Consider the following 19001-nt stretch of genomic DNA (forward strand, 5'->3'; position numbering starts at 1 on the left):
GAAATAATGAGTGAAAAAGTGGAGAGGAAGGTGGGAAACCTCCTCACTGCCAGGGCAGGGAGAGCCACTAGGATGATTTACACTTTGTATGTGTGGGAAGACAAATTGCCACAAGAGGCAGGGAGGAAAGGGGAACTTGTTCTTATGCTGAGATGTTAAAAGTTGTGATCTCTCTGGTGCCTGCCTTTGTTCTCCAGAACAATTTGGTGCTGTCACATTTTGAGAACTAAATATCCCTCTTCATCCTGCCTGTGATCTGTGTTCCTGAAGGAAACTGAATCCTTGAATTTTGATAGCAGGCAGAAGCAGGGCTGGAATCTGTGTGGTAGCCAAGCACAAACTCCTTTCTCAGTGCAGTTTTGATCCCAATGCACTCCCTGCAGGATTTCTTGGGTGGATGAGGCAGAGGATATGAGATGGTGTTTTCTATGTGTAGGGATGTTGCCTTGCTGTCATCCCCACCAAGTTCTATGAGGATGAGCAGGATGAGTTTCCAGGGTCAGCCAAAACCTGCAGCTGTGGACATAGATTTGAGAGATGCTGAGCCCCAGAAGTCACTTACAGTCCCTGAAGAGGAACAAAGGTAAATCCTGGCTTTCTTGAGAGTGAGAAATAAGTAATAAAAGGTGAGAAACTTAAATCTTTCTGAATCTTATACTTGTGAAATGTAACTTTAAAAATGTTCTTTCACACCTCTGTCATAAGAAGAAACCTTGTACTTAATAAACAGCTACTAGATAATAAACAGGTAAACATTTTGGTCTAGTTGCTTGAATATTTGAATTTTCTTTTTGCTGGAGCAATAGTGTGAAGAACTCTTCATAACACCTGGAGATCTTCCCTGGAAGATCTTTTCTTCTTTTTCTTAATTTTCTAAATTTGTGTCCTAGAAATTATCAAGAGCCAACACTCAGCTGGAACAGGGTTAATTAATATGGTCTGATTGTTTCACAGTGCAAGTGACAGCTCCTCCTCTGAAGAAGAAGAGACTGTGACAATTAAGGATGAAGCAGAAAGGAAAATGTAAGACTCCTTACCAGGACTGTGTTTCAAGTGATATGATGTTCTTTTTTTCTGAAAACAAAATAATTGGCCTAACAGTAATCAGAGTGAAAGTTTGTGTACTTAAATATTTCCATTCCTGGTCTTCACAAAAAAAAAAAAACAAAACAAAAAAAAAAAAAAACCCAAAAAAAAATTAAAGCCCAGCAATGAAAGTACTCCAGTGTGGCCCCAGGAGGTCACTCTTCTCCTGTTGCATGGTAGAGCTAGCAAAGCTAGAGAGTTGTTGATCCTTGAGGCAATATTTGCACCTGTCCAGCTGCTTGGGACAACTCAAAACACAGCCAGAGGTGTCCTGGGGCTGGAAAATGTGAGTTTTTCTCCAGCTCTGTGTGAGTGACACCAGAACTGTTTGACATGACTCAGAACCAAACTTTGGAAATGTTGTAGGGAGTTGACTCAGACAAACTTCTATTTTTAGAAATAATAAAATAGGCTAGAATGGATAGAGATTTAAAGAGAATATTGACTACATTGTATGGGCAGGGACCCTCCCAGTTCTCCTCAATTGAGAGAGTGTGATGGGTGCAATCCTAAAATGTAAATTCCTCAACAGGCACAGCCTTTTCTTGCTAAACTCCTGGATTCATGTCCATAGGTTATTAGACATTTGTTTGATGTGAAGCAGAGGTGTCCAATTTAACCATCTTCCTGCACTCATGCTCTGGGTTCCATTTGGAATTCTGCAGCCTGGAAGTTCAAACCACAGCAGGGTAGGGGACAAGCAGAGCATGTGCCAGCCACTTACACTTCTTTTAATGGTTTGGAAGAAGAGATGATTTGACAAGAAGCAGAGCCCAAACAATGTAATTTAGAATATCTAATCCAAAACCAGTAAAAAGCAGAGACAAGGGGATGCTTGGGGAGCTCTCCCTGGCACTGACACAAGTTCAGCAGTTCCATCAGTGTAAATCTGCAATGATGGAGAGCAGAGCTTTTTTGATTTTGATTCACCTTAAGAAGAAATCCTCTTGGTCTCAGCAGGGCAGGATTCTGATCTCATTAATGAGGGATCTATCCAATTTCATTTTTATCTGGAACAAATTATTAAACAGGAATTATTATTCTCTGCATGTAGATAATATTATGACAGGACATTCCACTACTACAGTAATGTGCTTGCTGACAGTTTAGCAGTCTCATTGAGGAAATTAAGCCAAACATTCAAAAATTGTAATAATTATGAGAAAAAACTTTTCATCTGTGTGTATTTGAACCCCACCCCTGTATCAAAGGGGACAAATATCTATAGGCTCTGATTTCCATGCCAACCATACATTTGGTCAGGGCTCTTCTGGTAGGTGTTTTGTTGTGCCTGAATGCAGAAGAGGTAAATAAATTGCCAGGAAGATCAATTTTGTTTGGCTCTGCTTGTGTCACCTGAGTGCTGGTGCTGCTGTCACCCACAGTTATTATTCCTGTAGATGCCCAGTCCTTGTTTTGAGCTCTCATTGTATGAGAAGTTCCTCAGAGATTTTATTCCTATAATGCTTTATCTTGATGAAATCAGGTTTTTATTTCCTTTGCAGGAGGAATTGCTCAGGGAAGAGCCTGTTGCTGCAACAACTCCGAGCAGCACGTAAAGAATCCTTGGAGCTTCTTCATAAATCCTCTGTTCCAGCTGAGAAACTGCATCCAGAAAAGCTGGAAGACAGAGGTTCCTCTCATAAAAATCAAAACCAGTCTTGGAAAGTGAGGCAAGAGACAAATGAGGTGGTTCCCAATAAACTGATGAGGTTGGAACCAGACAAGAGAAGTTTCCCCTTTTCAAGCTGTGGGGGCAACAGAGCTGACACAGAGAAAGAGAACAAAATGGAAGCTGAGAAGATTAAAAATGCAGGAAATACTCCAGAGTATCCTCTAATTACAGCAGAATTACAAAGGTATCCCACAGGAAAAATAATCAGTGGGTTTGAATGTGGCTTCTCTAATTGTCCAGGATTAAAGAAAACTGCTTACCTGGGCTGTGAGCTGGAGCAAGCCTGGTTTTGTTACCTGGGAAGAGCAACAGTTCTGGCAGCTCCTGCTGGAAGGTTTAGAGGCAGCCTCAGTGGGCCTGGCATTAGATGAGCTATGGCACTTCTGACATTGGAAATTGAGCCTTTTTCTTTGGCTTTTATTCTACAGAAAAGGAGGATAAGGCAGTATTGATCTCCTTTAGGAACAACAGCACTGGGATTTCCTAAGCACAGCTTCCTAGAAAATAGGTCTGGAAGGGTCAGTCTCCCTGTGCCAATAAAGAGTGAGGTAAAATCTAATATCTCCTGGCAGATCTTTATAGAACTTGGTCTTGAAATCCTCAGTGGTGAGGATTCCTTGACTCCCAGGTAGGACATTTTGCTGTTTAATTATCCTTTGAGTTGTAAAGCTTTTCATTAAGTCTAATTTAAATTATTCCCTCTCCAATTTAAGCTTATTTCTGTTGTGTTCCCAGAAGGAATAGAAAATAGTTTATTCTCTGTCTCAGTTTAAAAGACCTTTTACAAACTGGAGGATGAATCAGTCTCCCCTTGTAATTTTTTTTTTCTTCCAAACAAAGGAATTCTGACTCTTTGCCAACAAGAGAAGTGCAAGAGCTTGGAGTTACAAAGTACACCCGTGAGGAATGCCAGAGGAATATCTTGGAAGGCTTTAAAAAGTATAAATAAGAGTGATATAAATTGAGGAAATTGCAGAGTTATTTGGGCCTCTGCCTCCCTGGGCTTAGTTAAATGCAGTGTATTCTGCAGAAGGTCTAATTTCAAAGTGAAATCAGGTGGTTGCCTTGTGCACCTGCCCAACTGTTTGGGAGAGCTGCATTATGCTGCCTTTTCAAAGGTTATATCCTGCTATTTTCAGAGTGAAATTTAACATTCTGACTTTGACATATGAGCCCTGGAAAGAATCAGGATCTGGCTGCTCTGGAGACTATTACTGTGTCAGAGTTAAACACTTGCCTGCTCTGCCACTTAGACACCTCAGCTCCTGTGGCAGGTGCTTGGTTGCAGGGCTTTTCCCCCTGGGATTCCTGACATTAAGCTCATTGCTTCCATCAGGAACACTAAACTCCATTTTGATTACCTGTTAGCCTGGATGGCAGCCCATGGCCAGACAAGAATGTGGCTTATTTACTGTCTCTGAGTGGTAACTCAGTGATTTTAACTGATTGCAGTTTTCTCTCTTGCTATTCTAATTATTGCTGGGGCTGTGAGAATTCTGAAGAAGTTGGAGTTTGTGTTTGCCACAGGAATGGCAGATGAAATCTTCCTGCAGGCATCCAGATGTAGAGAGATGGGAGGTCTTGGGGTCAGGGGAACTTTATCTCTACCACAGTGGAAAGGAAATGGGTCTGGACTGGGAATCTTGGTGTGGAGATTGTGACACATCACAAACACCTCTGCTTAAAGGAGTTTTGATCTCCAAACAGATCATCACCACTTACCAGAAGTTTGATCTCTGCTCCTTTTCTTTGTGTTTTTCTTTTCTTCTTAGAGAGATTATTTCATCCACTGACAAGTTCTTGTGTCCCCCCCCAAACAACAGAATTGCTTTCTAAATCCATTTTAGCCTTTCATGATGATTCCCCCTCAAGTGTGTGATGTAAATACAAGGAAAAAAAAAGAAGTGCAACCAGATGAACGAGTGGCTTTTTTTCCCAAGTGAAAAGCTTATTGTGTGTATTTTTCAGGAGAGAAGGAAGTGCAAGAGAGCTGTCCCAGAAGGAAGAGGAGATGGAGGAGAGGCAGAGATTGCAGGAGCAGCTGGAGCAGTGGCAGCCGCAGCGCTCGGTGTGTGGGAGGCAGCCCATGGCAGAGAGCACCCCACTGCTGTTCCACATGGTCAGTGCCTCAGGGCCTCCAGGGGCTCCAAAATGGCATTTTTATTGCATTGTTTCAAAGCTGTTGGTTGTGGAACAACATTAGCTGAGGAGAGGAGCAGCCCTACAGCTCTTCTCTCACACTAAGAGAGAAGAATTCCTCTCTTTCCTGTGCAGGGAGAGCTCCCAAGCAGCTGCCCTCCAGTTCTGACCTGCCAGGGCTTGCTGGAATCAGTGGCCTCAGTGTCATCAAATGATTTTTCATACCTTTTCCTAAAAAAATGAAATATTTTTACTTTCTCTATTGAGTCCTTCTTGTCTGCCCCCAGCAGCTTTATAGTTCACTTTTGTGCATTGGTTTTGAGGATTGTGGGTTTAATAATACTGATTAAAGGAGTATGAAATGATCCTGATTTTAGCCAAACCTTAACTATGGCTTGGAGGACAGGGCTGTTGTTACTCCTCAGAAGATTTACCTCTGTCCCTGCCTTAGCAGAGGACAATGAGATGGAATGAGATGAGCTTTAGGATCACTCCCAACTCAACCCATTCCATGATTCTATGACAAGCAGTCCTGCTTCACCTATACACTGATTTTGCTGAGCAGAAGGTCAGGGGAGGTGAGAAACTGCAGAATCACCATGAATCCACCATAATGATTTATTTAGTCTAATGCCAATAATAAAGCTCTTTTGTCAGTATAAAAGTTGAAAGACTTCACAGCCCTAGATTTGGAGCTGGAGCATTCAGGTTTGTTTTGTAAATTGATTGTTGTGGTTGTGGAGATTTGAAAACTCATTTTATTTAGCAGTGGACTAGTCAATGAGGAGGAGTAAAGGACTAAAAAGCTCCCAGCAGTTTCCCCCTGCCAGCCTGCTTTGACAAGGACAGCACAGTGCCCAGAGCTCTGCTTTGGAGTGTAAAGGTTGTGGATCCTTTGGATTTGCTCCTCCCTGGCTGCTGGCAGGTACCACCCACTTCCAGTTAGCCCTTATTGAGATGCAGACACTCACTTGCTCCTCAGAAATCCACGTGGCCTTGCTCTCCCCTTCCTGACAATGCACCAGGCAGTGCAGAATCACTCTGTTTGGTCATTTCCCATATTTGCTGTGCTGGTGCCAATAAAATGAGGATGGGCTTGGTGATGTGCTTTGTCTGGAGCAGAGCTCAGGGTGGATCTGTGCTGGAACTGGAGCTGTGCATGTTCCCCTAAGGGATGGGATGATGTTCCAGTTGTGGCAGCAGGGACAGGGACATTTCTCACCAGCCCAGGCTCCTGCTGTGTGTGCAAACTGCTCCCAGTGGCCAGAAAGAGGGAGAGGGGCTTGTTACACAGTGACAGGACAAGGCACAGCAGGTTTAACCTGCCAGAGGGCAGGGTAAGGTGGGATTCTGGGGGCAAATTCTTCCCTGTGAGGTTGGGGACAGGTTGCCCAGGGAAGATGTGGTTGGTCCAGCTCTGGAAGTGTCCCAGGCCAGGCTGGAACAGCCTGGGATAGTGGAAGGTGTCCCTGCCTGTGGTAGGGGTGGAATGAGATGCTCTTTATGGTCCTTCCCACCCAAACCATTCCATGATCCCAGACTAAGTGCCAGCCTGCTCCAGGGGAACCTGCCTGACCTCCCAAAGCACTGATGGTGAAAGCAAATCAGCACAACCCATAATAACCATGTTGTCTGGGCAACTCTGCTCTTTGTTCTTATTCAGAAATATTCATTATTAAAATTAAGACTAAAAAAATGTATCAACATCATCTATCAAATGCAATCCTTTATAAGATTACTTGAAATCCACTTTGATAACAGCATTTTTTCCTTTGAATTTGAACAGGGTTTTCTTTTCTTTCTTTTTTTTATGAACACAGCCAGAAAAACTTGACTGTTTTGACATTTAAAATTAAAAGCCCCTGTAATGTGGCAGCTATGTCTCAGTGAAAATATCTAATATCTATATATAAACACATATATTCAAAGAACAAGCCCCAGTGTTTGACAGAGTAGCACACTTGCAAATTTGTTTTGTAAGTCCTTTGTTTTGGCAGTGATAGATGTTCAGATCTGGAACACTTGTCACAGTTTCCAGAATTCTTCTGACCATTTATAATGTACATACATAATTGAATTGAATAATAATCAGAGGGAAAGTTGAGAAACTCTGCAATTACTGTAGCTGAGGTGCTGGGAAAGACTGGCAAAGGAAATTTGAAAAGCTGCATTAGGGTTACATTAGAGTCCTTGTCTAAAATGTAAAAGCAGATTTAATGTGCTGTCTCTTTTTTCTTAACCCAGTTCAGTCAAACTCTGTCCTCAGCTTCACTCTCAGAGTCAGGGTTGGGGAGAGGTAACTTGAGAGACTGAGAATTCACTTCCAGGGGCACTGCAGCTGCTGAAGAAGGGGCTGAGATCCAGTGGATTTTCAAGACATGCAGGTGCCAATTCCCTGGGAAATCAGTGGGTTCTTTCTAAGAATTCTGCTTGTCAAGTCCATGTCTGTAGGTGTCTGAATACTTGGGCAGTCTGGCTCACCTCTTAGTTATAAAAATAATGCAGTGGTTTCTTTAATGCTGTGCTTTGATTTTTTTCCTTCTCTGCACCACCCAAACTTTCAGTGAAATTTAAGATTGCAGTGAGTTGATCTGCTCTGAAATTGGGCTCCCTAACCACATTTTTACCTTTGGCTCTGGTTCAGAACTGATGCAAGCACCTAAAGTTCTGTGAAACCAGCAGAGTGGTGGTGTGATCCTTGCTGTAGGGTCAGGATGAATTAGTTTAGAGGAACAGCACAGGGTTTGTTTCATTATTTGAGCAGTGTTGTTGATGGAGACAGAAGGAATGCTCACAGGATGTAAAGCAGTTAAATGGAGGATGTAAAATGAAATGGGTTTGATCTGTCACTTCATTCATCTTCCTTATTATGATAAGTAACTTAGTGCTGATGTTTGTTTTCCTGTCACATTCCCATTAGGTGGGATCCAGATAATGGTGGTAACTTTTGCCAGTCTCAGAGCTGAATTTTATGTCAGGAGCAGCACAAGCAGGTTATTCTAAGGATATCACAGGATCCCAGACTGGTCTGGGTTGGAAGGGACCTTAAATCCCATCCTGTCCCACCCCTGCCATGGGCAGGGACACCTTCCACTATCCCAACCTGGCCTTGGGGGCAGGGATCCCCACCCTCAAGGGAACAATTCCTCCCCAGTATTCCATCTAACCCTGCTCTCTGGCAGTGGGAAGCCTTTGGGGAAGACAAAGCAGGATCTGCAGGTGAGAGCAAGGCAGGCAGGTCAGTCCTGGCCAGCAGGGAGGGCAGTGCCACAGTCCCAGAGGAGCAGCAGAGCAGCTCCAGTGAGAGTGGCCACTTGGCAAACGTGGGAGTGAGGAAGGTGCAAGATGAAGGGCAGAAAGCCAAGGCAGGGACAGGACCCAGGGGCAGCCCAGTGATCACCCAGGGGGTCTGGAGTGATGGAACAGGGCTGAGCTGGAGCCACACAGTCAGAGCAGTCAGTGCAGGTGAGGGAGGTGAGGCCAGGCAGAGGTAGAGCTGCTCTGCAGCTTGTCCAGGGCCAAGGGAAATGTCCCTGCTGAAAAAGCAGCTTCACAGAGCTCCTCTCCCAGCAGCCCCAAGTGAAGTGAAACACCTGAGCTTGTGTCAGACCTGGCCTTGAACACTGCAGCCAAACCCCTGCCTGGCCCATGCAGCCTTGGAATTCATTTAACACAGAACAACTAGAACTTAGCTTGTATTCATCTCTTTTATTATAGGGAGAAAGTAGGTGTTTTCAGCAGGCCTTCAGCTTGATTCTCCATTTATTGCTTTATCATGATATGGCAGAACAAGATAATGTTATTGGAGAGCTATTAGGAGCCACCTTGTAACCAGCCCCTTATAAACAGTTTTATCTCCCTTACACAGCCAGACTGCTTGGGAAATGAATGTGTTGACTCATACTGAGGCATCTCATTTTTCTTGGCATTCACAATCACTTGGGCTAACCTTGTATTAGTAATTATATTACCATGATCCTCATCTCATTGCAGCTTAGCCTTACAGCTGCCTTACAAAACAGAAACAGCCAGGCACAACAGATTCATTCTACCTTAACAAATAGATGATGTGGGTGCTTTTCTTTCCATCTTGTAAACACAGGCTCCATCACCTTTTTGTCAAAATCAGCAGGTTCTTTATGTTAACACTCCTTGACTCAGCTCACTGGTGTCAGGGAGAATTCTCAACCACGAGATGTTCTCCTTGCATTGCCACAAAATTATCAAAATATTATGGTCAAATCCTTCCTTGCCCTTTTTCTCTCTTTGATCTGATATTTCTTCAGGGGAAAATCCCTGACAAGATCCATATTTCCCATCAGAGTGGTGCTGAAGTGCTGCACATTCTGCTACTGGGACAGTTACTCTGCCATCAGCACAGTCTGACTGAAAGTAGGGATTGATTTCTAAAACTTGTACAAGTATTTTTAGTTCAGTTACTGGCCCCAGAAGTTATTTTTAAGTAGGAGGTGCCTTGATCTGCAAATTGTCAGTGAAATGCTTTTGATTCTTTACCTGTCTTCCTGAAATAGGTGCCTGTGATTGCCATTGCTGATCCATGGGTGTTTTGATCTTTTTAAGGCAATGTTGCTGACATCAACATTGGAATTTGCCCTTTTCTTCCATCTCTGGGTTGTTCAAGGATCCTGGGATCCTAACCCAGCACTTCACCTGCTGGACATGGGCCCTTGGGCACCTCCCCAGCTCCACTGGAGCTGCTCACCTGACTGCACTGAGGTGATGGCCTCAGCACTATTTAAAAATACACCACTTTTATTGCTGGGTGGAAAATGCAGAGAGGAAAAGGACTGCAAGAAAGTCAGATTAATGTCTCCATTTAAAGAAAGGACAAAGGCCTGATCAACCACTCATGAAGGAATAGGTTTTGTGCCACTTCCTTAGAGAAATGCCAATCTGTACCCAAAATGTGGTGCAGTACATCTATTTGGAGAAGCTGAGGAAACTTATAAATCTTTTTATGATTATAATTATTTTGGAACACTGTAGTTGAATTTTTCTGTGTGTGTATTACTCCAAAGGTGATCCTGGTGGTCCAAATTCACCTGTGACCAAATGTTTTCATTGACCCTGGACCAAAGCAAGTGCCTCTGTGTGAATATAATTATAACAGCATTTAGCCCTTACTATTATTTTAATATAGCTTTAAAAGACCCTGTTAACTGTAAAAATCACTGAATATTTCCTACACTCTTTTTTTTTGGACACCAGGGCTGAGTTTGGGTTTTGCTTGGCTCCAGGTGCTCTCCCTGCTGGGCTGATGCCAAGGTTGTGGCCAGCAGTGCAGTGCCCAGCAGCCACCAGATGGCCCCTGAATTCCTCCATTTCTTTTTTCCTGCCAGGCATTTAATGAGTTCCTGAAACAAGATTAAAATCTCCTGTACTTAATGAACCCTCTGCCTCGACTCAAAAAAGGCTTAAAAATAAACTAAGGCAATTAGAGATGGAGTTAAACTTAGTACACAGAGACAGAAGGCCAAGATTCCTGTTTGTGCCACCAGCCCAGCACAGCACAGCATTTGGAATAGATGGAAGATCCCAAGGAAATGTTTTTCTAGCATGGGTGGCTGGCAGCTGGCACAGAGCCTGTGTTTCTGGCCTCCTCTTCATCTTCCCACATGGTGCCAGGGAAAGCAAATGGGGGGATTTGCTGGCACAGCACTTTGCTGGGGTAGCTGCTTCCTGCTGTCCCTGGCTGTGGGCACAAATCCCAGGAGCTGAGGCTCAGGATGGCACGGATGTGACCTAAGGATGTGCCTCAATAAGCAAGCAGAAGGTCTAGCCTTGCATGTCTGTGTTATAAACACCTCCCTCCACACAGCAGCAGCTTGCTCTCTGTGTTCCCAGAGCCAGGAATGTTATGGAGATGCCCAGGCACTCTTAGGGCAGCTTGTACTTCCCATCCTCATGGCTCCTCTCCCCAATTCTGCTCACACCACCAGAGCAGCTCCAAGAGCCACACAGTAAAGCTGTTTTCATAACCTTTGGCTGCTTTAAGAGGTTTTCCAGCCAAATTGCTGTAGAAATGCTCAGAACCAGGAAATTCACCTGTTCTAAATGTAACAGGGTGAACAAAAAGCCATGGAGAACCTTCCATGTAAACCTGGGGAGCCACTCTGATGGTTCCCAGGGGCTCCCACATTTGTGCTTTTTCCAGCTGTGGAAGAAATTGAAGAGCCAGGACTTTAGAAAACAATGAGATCTTGCAGTGCTGTTTCTCTGACTGCAGTTTGAAAAAGGCCCCAGGATAATGGGAGATATTTAATCCTTTCTATTCCTCAGCATATCTTGGAAGTGATTAAAATGCATTTAGGCTTATTCCTCAATACACTCCTGCCTGAGTTTGACAGATGGGAACATTCATTGCTGTTGCTTAAGGGAAAGGTTAATACAAGGAAAAGGAGCAGAGTTTCCAGGATTCCATGCATGAACTTGCTGCCAGTAGAGGTCCTGAATACTCCTCCATTCACATTAGCAGGATGCTCACATTAAACTTGAAGACAATAATGTAAAATGCCCACGAGACAAGTTCAATTTCTCATCCTGGAGAGGACAGGAGGACACAAAACCATCTCTGGGCTTTTTGTCTCCTCAGGTCCTGCTCCATGTCTTCCTGTGCTGGCAGCAGGAAGAGCTGCCCTGGGTTTGCAGTGGCTCTGAACAAGTGCCAGTCAGGAAACAAACACTTTCTGCCATGATTCTCTGTCTTGGAATCAAAATAGAATTCCCAACTCCTGGCCTTACCTCAGGGCTCTGATCTCTGATGCTATTTCTAGATGAAAGGAGGCTGAACCTGCCCCTCTGCTTTTTCAAGGGGATGTTCAGTCTTGTCTGTTAAAGGAACTGCAGGATTTAAATTGCACTCCTGGTTTTCCTCATGCCTTCTTGCTCAGCATTGACTTAGGCTGGGCTTGTGTTCCAAATCTCAGCACACAGGGGGATAAGCTTGGTTACAACTTGTAAACACATTATTCCACAAATACTCATTATGGGGCATTGTTCTCAGTGGCAGGGAATGGAATTCAGGGCTTTATCTGAGATTATGGAGTGGAAGAATCGTGCAGTTATTTTTATTTTGCAAACACAGAGCTCTACCCAGCTCTGTGCCAAGCACCTGGAGTTCCCACCAGCTTCAGGGAACACTGTAAGCACTTAGCAGTTCTCAGGATCACAAAGCCCCAAATTCACAGGTCTGAAAGGTGGGCTGGAGGATATTTTATAGCTGGAGGGAAGAGCACAGAGCCTGTGACAAACTGGATACAATCCATTTTAATTGGAATCTGACAGTTTGTAAAATAAACCACTTTAGCTCTGCTAAACTTCCTGATAAAGCAGCTGAGCAGAGTTTCCTCCCCCAGACCCTTTATTTTCCTTAATTTATTTTGGGATTTCATAGAGTATCAAGGGAAATACATGACAAAGATAAATAGATGGGGGAAAAAAAAATCAGGCTTTCCTTAGGTTGATAAATGTATGGTGAATCATAGAACCAATCCCAAATGATTTGGGTTGGAATGAACCTTAAAGATGATCTTGTTCCACTCCCCTGGGAATCTCCTGGAGTATCCAAGTAGAGCTATTTCCATAGGATTTAAACCCAGCTTGGAGCATGTGCCAAATGCCAGCCTAGATTTCAGATGGCTGAGGAGCAATTCCTGCCCCAACACTTCCAAGTGCAATTCCCTTCCCTGCAGAGGCTCTGGGAGTTCTGACACATTTCATGTACCAGGCTGGACCTCATTTCATGTGAGGTTGGAATCCTTTGCAGAACAAGATGCAGATAAGATGACACTGAGGGGGCTGAGAGGCCACAACACTTTCAGGAGCAGGAAAGGGAACAGAGGTTAATTGTGAAAGTTTGTTCATAATCTTACACTCTTCCTCTCCAGAGCACTTTACAGAGTTGTGATAATTAATCCAGCTAGACAGGGACCAGGATAAGGAAATATTATCCTGATTTTACAGTTCCACAGAGAAATCCTTCATTCCAGAGCCAGGACTGAGGCACAAGTTCCTGAGTCCCAGTCTTGTGCTCATATGAAATGTGTAAGTAATTAAACTTCCTTTACTCATTTCAGCTGCTTCTCATTAACCAGGAGTATAAACTCATTAGAGGAGGAACTTTTTGTTACATGTGCTCAGAACACCAGCACAATGAGGCTGGGAATCCTTCTGAGCCTCTCCAAGTGTTACTGGAGTGTAAACACCAATCATGGAAAAGGCACTTCTCATTTTTAATGATTGTGTCTCAGAAAGCAAACAAACTCTAATAAGACTCAGTGTTACTTTGCTTTAAATTTCAATGTACTTCTCAGGTCAGTGTTTACCTGAGCTGAGCCTTTATCAGAAAATTCTCCCACTTCTAAAAAATAAAGAAATTATATGTGGAAAAAAAAAAAAAAAAGAAAAAAAAAAGCCATTACCAGTTATTTGAATGGGGTTTTTTTAACTTGTTTAATTTGGACCAAAAATATTTTGATCCTCTGTGATCCACGGCATCTCTCTGCTAACAAATCCTAAGGACCAGATCCTTGCCCTCCTTTGGAAGAGGGTTTATCCACATCTTTTGATAGATGAGCCATTAACTCCAGTGAAGCAGCTGAGAATTCCCTTAGTGCAGTTAAGAGGTTTTATTGCTCATACCCAAGGCTAAGAATAATTGTCCAGAGCAAGAAAACTTTCAGCAAAGACATTTTCTTTATTATTATATTTTTAACTTAAACTCTTATGATCTGGAGTGTCCTAAGTGAATTGAAAACTGTGGAGATCAGAGCAAATAATGCCCCATTATGCAACTCCCTGGATCCCTGCAACCTCCCTTGGCAGAGTTATCTGCTTTGGAGCATCATAATTCCCCTCTTTGAGCAATCTGAGGCTCATCCACATAAGAAATTTCAATACCATCTTGCCCCCATCATGTTTTTCAGATCCATAACCTCAGCATGATGCTCAGAAAGGCATTGGTGCCACAGAGTGACTCTGGTACAGAAATGCATTTACAGAAAGGCCATTAAACATCAATTGTACTCTCCTTTTTGTCAGAAAAAGTCAACTTCCTAATTCCAGAGTGTTCTGCCAGTTGCATGCAGGAACTGCAGATCCTCTCCTCATTCTCACCCATTGCTCCCACTTTGCAGTGATAAAGCAGTTTTTTTGAATGGTTTCAGGGTTTATTCCACACTTTAATGTGGAATTTCAAATCATCTAGCAGATGGCATTGCCATCATTTTTCCTTCCCCACAGAATGAAAATGAACAAACACTTGACATTTCCAATATGTCTTCATCTAATGCAAGAATTTTTAGAAGCTGTGGAATAGTGATAATCTGCCTTGCCTTAGATGGCCAGAATTGTTCAATGTGTCCTAAAAATCCTACATTTCCCACGTGACTGTGTGGAAAATAGGGAATATAGCCACACAATCATCATGGTTATGGCTTTACCAGGAGCTGTGTCCAGGGCAGAGCAGGACCATGGAGCAGCACAGCAGCTGTGCAATGAGAGGGGAAGGTTCATTAGAGAAATTAGCTTGAGCTGCTGCAGCACTTAGAAATCAGCTCACATTTACAAACCCACAGCAGATGCATCGTTTGGCAGAAGAGTTCTTACAGCCAGTAATTTGCCATTCATCAGGGATTGCCTCTTAAATCTGGGATCCAAGCTAGGGTGCAGATGACATAGGAGGATAAATTTAGACAGGTCTGAAAACAATTATTTTGATTAAACTTCCAGCCAATGAGAGTGGCAGTTTTGCTGTTCCTCCCCTTCCCCTCACTCACCCCTCTGTGCTGAAGGAGGAGGTTCTGAGAGTTTTGCCTTTCCCATGCAGGGGTTGTGTGGATGGAGCTCTGGCTGCTGCAGGGTGGAGTAGGGAGGGAGTTTTTTGGGTGGAACATGCTGCCTTACTCCCATGTTAGTGTTGGAAAAGGTGCTGGGAGGGAAGTTTTATTTACCTGAAAAGTAGAGACTGTATCTATTAAAGTAAAAAAAATTGGTTTATCAGTGTTCTATCCTGTCACTGGGGCAACTCCTCAAACTTCTCCTTGGTTATTCCAGCCTTTCTTGACATTTTTGTTTCCCAGTCTTTGAAGCTCTTTGTCCAATCTAACATGGATGTGTAGGAAGAGTAATGCTAACTACTCTTTTAAAAAATATCAACAAAAGCATCATTAAACCGCTGTGAGCTATTTTATTAAAAATAAAATGATGTTAATCTTGGCTGGCAATCTTCTGCCCACCAGGCCTTGGCTTGCTGTCATCATAAACAGCTCTGGTTTAAAATAATAATAATATGGAGGTAAATTGTCATTTTTTACAAATGAGTTTTTAATTAATAGTGACTTCATTTGGGATTATCATGGAATTCCAGAATGGGAAGAGACCTTAAAGCTCATCCTGCCATGGGCAGGGACACCTTCCACTGTCCCAGGCTGCTCCAGCCCCATCCAGCCTGGCCCTGGGCACTGCCAGGGATCCAGGGGCAGCCACAGCTGCTCTGGGCACCCTGTGCCAGGGCCTGCCCACCCTCCCAGGGAACAATTCCTGCCCAATATCCCACCCAGTCCTGCCTTCCCTCAGCCTAAATGCCTCTGTGGAAGTTCAGCACCACTGTCATGCAGGCTGGATTATGTGACTGTCTTGAATTTATCTTGCAATTCCTTTTTGCTCATTTCCCTGTGCTGTGGATTTGAGCAGAGGTCACTCCTTGGCTGCTCACTGTGGTTGCTGCTCCTTCTTGCACTGTTTTTATGTGAGAGTGGAGGAAAAAAAAGCCAGAGCTGAGGATGGAGGGTGGTTGAGAAACTGAGCTGTAATGACATAAATTCTCATTGCACAGTAAAATAGCAAGAAATTTGGGAAGAGGAAATTTTATCTTATTTACTCTTTGGTAATTGTTGGCACTTGACTGCAATCAGCTGCAAGCCTATCTCTGAGTGACAGCACAATTCCAGCCAGAGCAACCAAAAATAGCCCAGCATTTGAGTAATTTTGGGCTTTTTATAACCTAATACTGTCACAAATAAAAGGCAGTGTAACGTGGGCAAATTGAACTCTCCTCTGCAGACTGGGGTAAACTGGGCAGGGCTGTGCTGAAAGCAGCAGTTGTATCTTTCTTCAGCTCTTCTTGCCCAGAATTAAACTGGATTAGCTCATTTTTTGTTCATTAGTCTTAATATTTCAGAAGTTATTATTAGATTCTTGTTGGGGTAAGGAGGCTGGCAGAGGGAGGAGAGGGAAAGTTCCAACCTTCACCAAAACTTCAGTCAGAAAGAACCTTAATAAACTAATTTGATTTTGGTCAGAAAACCCACTGAGCCTTCCTCTGCTGCTGGGCTGAGGAAGTTTGGAATAGTTGATTTCTTGCTGAAACATTAATTATAGATATGATTATGTCATTAATCCTTAAATCACCTCCTCTCATTGGTCCCCACACCCTTGTTGAGGGAGGAATGAAGAATCCTGTGTCCAGCACAGGCTATAGGAGAAAATCACTGTTCCCTCATGGTCCCAGAGTTTCTCCCAGGGCTTCTTCCTCAGGGGATTTCAGTGGAGGGGTCAAAGCCCTGAGGAATTCTGTTGGCACCCAAGTATTAATTTGTATTAATTAATACAAATCTGCAACATCACACACGTTCGCATGGCTGTTTTGCCTTTATTACTAATTACAGTTTTATATAGTACCAAAACATTGAGTGACACAGTGGAGCTACTTTAGTTTTATTCCTGATTAAACCACTTTAAGAAGTTGTCTGTTTTGAGGAGCAGCACAAAAGTCAAGCTACATTAACTTGTCAAGTGGATTAGTCATGAAACACCTTTTTGGACATTTTAATTCAGAATTAAAGTGGCTGTAATTGGATTTAGCCTACTTTGCTTTCAGAGTAAATTCAGGTAAATCAAATTAAGGTTTCATTCAGTGTAGAGGTGTGGGCAGAAATGCTCATCCAGGCTACATGGAGCAACTGAAAACATGAGGCCAGGTTAGATGGAGCCTGGAGCTGCCTGGTCCAGTGGAAGTTGTCCCTACCTGTGGGAGGGGGTGGAAGAAAATTAGTTTTAAGGTCCTTTCCAAGTCAAACCCTTCCATGATTCTGTAATTGTAACTATTGAGGAGCAGTACTGGAGAATCTTTGGGATTTTAGAGACTTGCTGGTTAATTTACCAAAGAAATGTCAGGGGCAGCAAGTTGAATATAGATAAGAAAAACAAGGCAGCAATAATTACAGCTGCAGCTGCTGCATCTGGGGAAGGACAAAAAGCTGTAAGTCCACAGTTCAAACTTGAAGTTGTGTCTTGAACAGTTCTCTTAAAGGAGAGGGAATTTGCATCCTAAATAACCAACTATCAGTGCTGAAGTAGAGAAAAGAGGTGAGTTCCCTTAACTGTGACCTCATCTCTGAAATGATGAGGGATGTTAGGTGAAGCAGAAAATAATGAGTTTTCACACTATCAGGCTTGTTTGAGGGCTTTTCAGTGATTAAAAAAAAAAAACCCAAACACTGAGTCTTGAATACAGAATAAATTCAATCACACTTTTCCAGCTGTGACTGTGTAACCTTCCATTCACCAGGCAGTGTGTGACTAAATGAGGAGCCAGGTGACAGCTGTCCAAGAAAACCTGCAGTGCTCAGGCAGGTGTCACTGATGGAACAACCTGGCTTTTATGGCTCATTCTCCCTCTTTGATAAATGCTCTCTGGGTGTTAAATGCCCCTCCTGTGATGGCAATGAATGTAATTAATTCCTGATGAGGAATACATTTCCAGTAATCCGAGTGACTTTCATTTTCATACTTTTTTTTTTTTTTTTTTTTTTTTTTTTTTTTTTAACAGGAAGCCTCTTTTTTGCCAGCTATTGACACATTGCCTGGACCCCACAGTGGGAAAAAGGAGGTGCTGCTGATGACCATTTGGCTGGCAAGCTGTGGCCAAGTGGCCACAGATCAGTGTGAAGGGCAGGTGCCTGACAAGGTGCTGGGAGCAGCCAACATCTACCAGGCACTGGTGGCATGGCTGCTGTCCCTGGTGAGTGCAGTGAGCTGGCACAAAGGGCTCTGGGTGATGGGGGCTGTGCCTGCACCTCCAGTGAACACATAATCACTCTTGAAATCTCCTATTTGCCCCCCAACAGCTCCAAAACAGTGTCTGAACAAAGTGGGAATTATGTTCTAATTCACCTCAGAGTCAGCAAATTAAAGTCTCACCAGTCAGTGGAGCTGGGTTGTGGCTGGAGTTCATGAAGAAGTGAAAAATTGTTGTGGCAGATTTGCAGTTGTTGAAAGTGACTGCTGAGTGCTGGGCTTTGTCCTTGGCCATGGACACAGGCTCCTGGATTTCACCACTTGTTCTAGATGAGAACAGAGCCTTCCTGATAATCAAGAGTGCTGTGAACAAGTGAGGGGCTGCATTAATTGTCCTTTGGTTCACATGTTTTTCTCCTCTAGAGGAACCACCCCATCTTCTCTCCTTCCCATCCATATTACCCTTTATTCTCTAGGGAAAACAGTGTCTTTTTCCTCCCCAATGCAGATTTTTCCTTCCTTCTCAGTGGCCTTATTCTTTCTGGGAAAGACTCTGAGATACCAATACTGATCCATGCAGTCAAGGTAGATTTCACCCTGTGCAGCCAGGCTTTTAAATCACTTAAACTCCACTTAAACACAATTAATTGTTAATGATATTCGTGCTTGCATTAAAACATTGCTAACATTCTTTAGTGTTAGTTCAGTGCTAATGAAAATTGCCACTGGAACAGCCCTGGATCCTGAATTTTCCATTCAGACTCGTTAGCTTGTGACCAGCTGCAGTGTGAGCTCTTTCTCTTGTGTTATTCCCATTAAAAAAAAAAACCCAAACCTGAGCTCTCAGCTCCCAGGGCTGTGTCACTCTGCTGGCTGTAGAGTCACATGTTCAGATGGACTTTGTGCTCCAGAAAAACTGGGGCAAAATCCACCAATTTATTCTACACAGGCTCTGAAATGGCTGCTGGTAGCAATGAAGAATTTTGCATTTCTTTTACTGAAAGGATTGGAAATGTTGAGGCATTTTTAGACCAAATTCTCAGCTGGTAATCCATTCAATTCC

The 19001-nt window shown here is 43.3% G+C and overlaps 1 protein-coding gene across 5 annotated transcripts in view; it reads left to right on the plus strand.

Annotated features, from left to right (window-relative positions):
* DNAAF8 (dynein axonemal assembly factor 8) overlaps positions 1–19001 on the plus strand; it is an 88136-nt gene that overhangs the window by 9446 nt on the left and 59689 nt on the right. For all 5 annotated transcript variants that reach the window (XM_079321021.1, XM_079321020.1, XM_079321022.1 and 2 more), the window contains exons 7-11: positions 437–583; positions 955–1023; positions 2592–2945; positions 4730–4880; positions 17751–17942. In XM_079321021.1, the coding sequence (XP_079177147.1) occupies positions 437–583; positions 955–1023; positions 2592–2945; positions 4730–4880; positions 17751–17942 (913 nt within the window). The remainder of the gene's footprint in view (positions 1–436; positions 584–954; positions 1024–2591; positions 2946–4729; positions 4881–17750; positions 17943–19001) is intronic.

The sequence above is a fragment of the Erithacus rubecula genome (assembly GCF_903797595.1).
Source record: "Erithacus rubecula genome assembly, chromosome: 17".
Taxonomy (NCBI): domain Eukaryota; kingdom Metazoa; phylum Chordata; class Aves; order Passeriformes; family Muscicapidae; genus Erithacus; species Erithacus rubecula.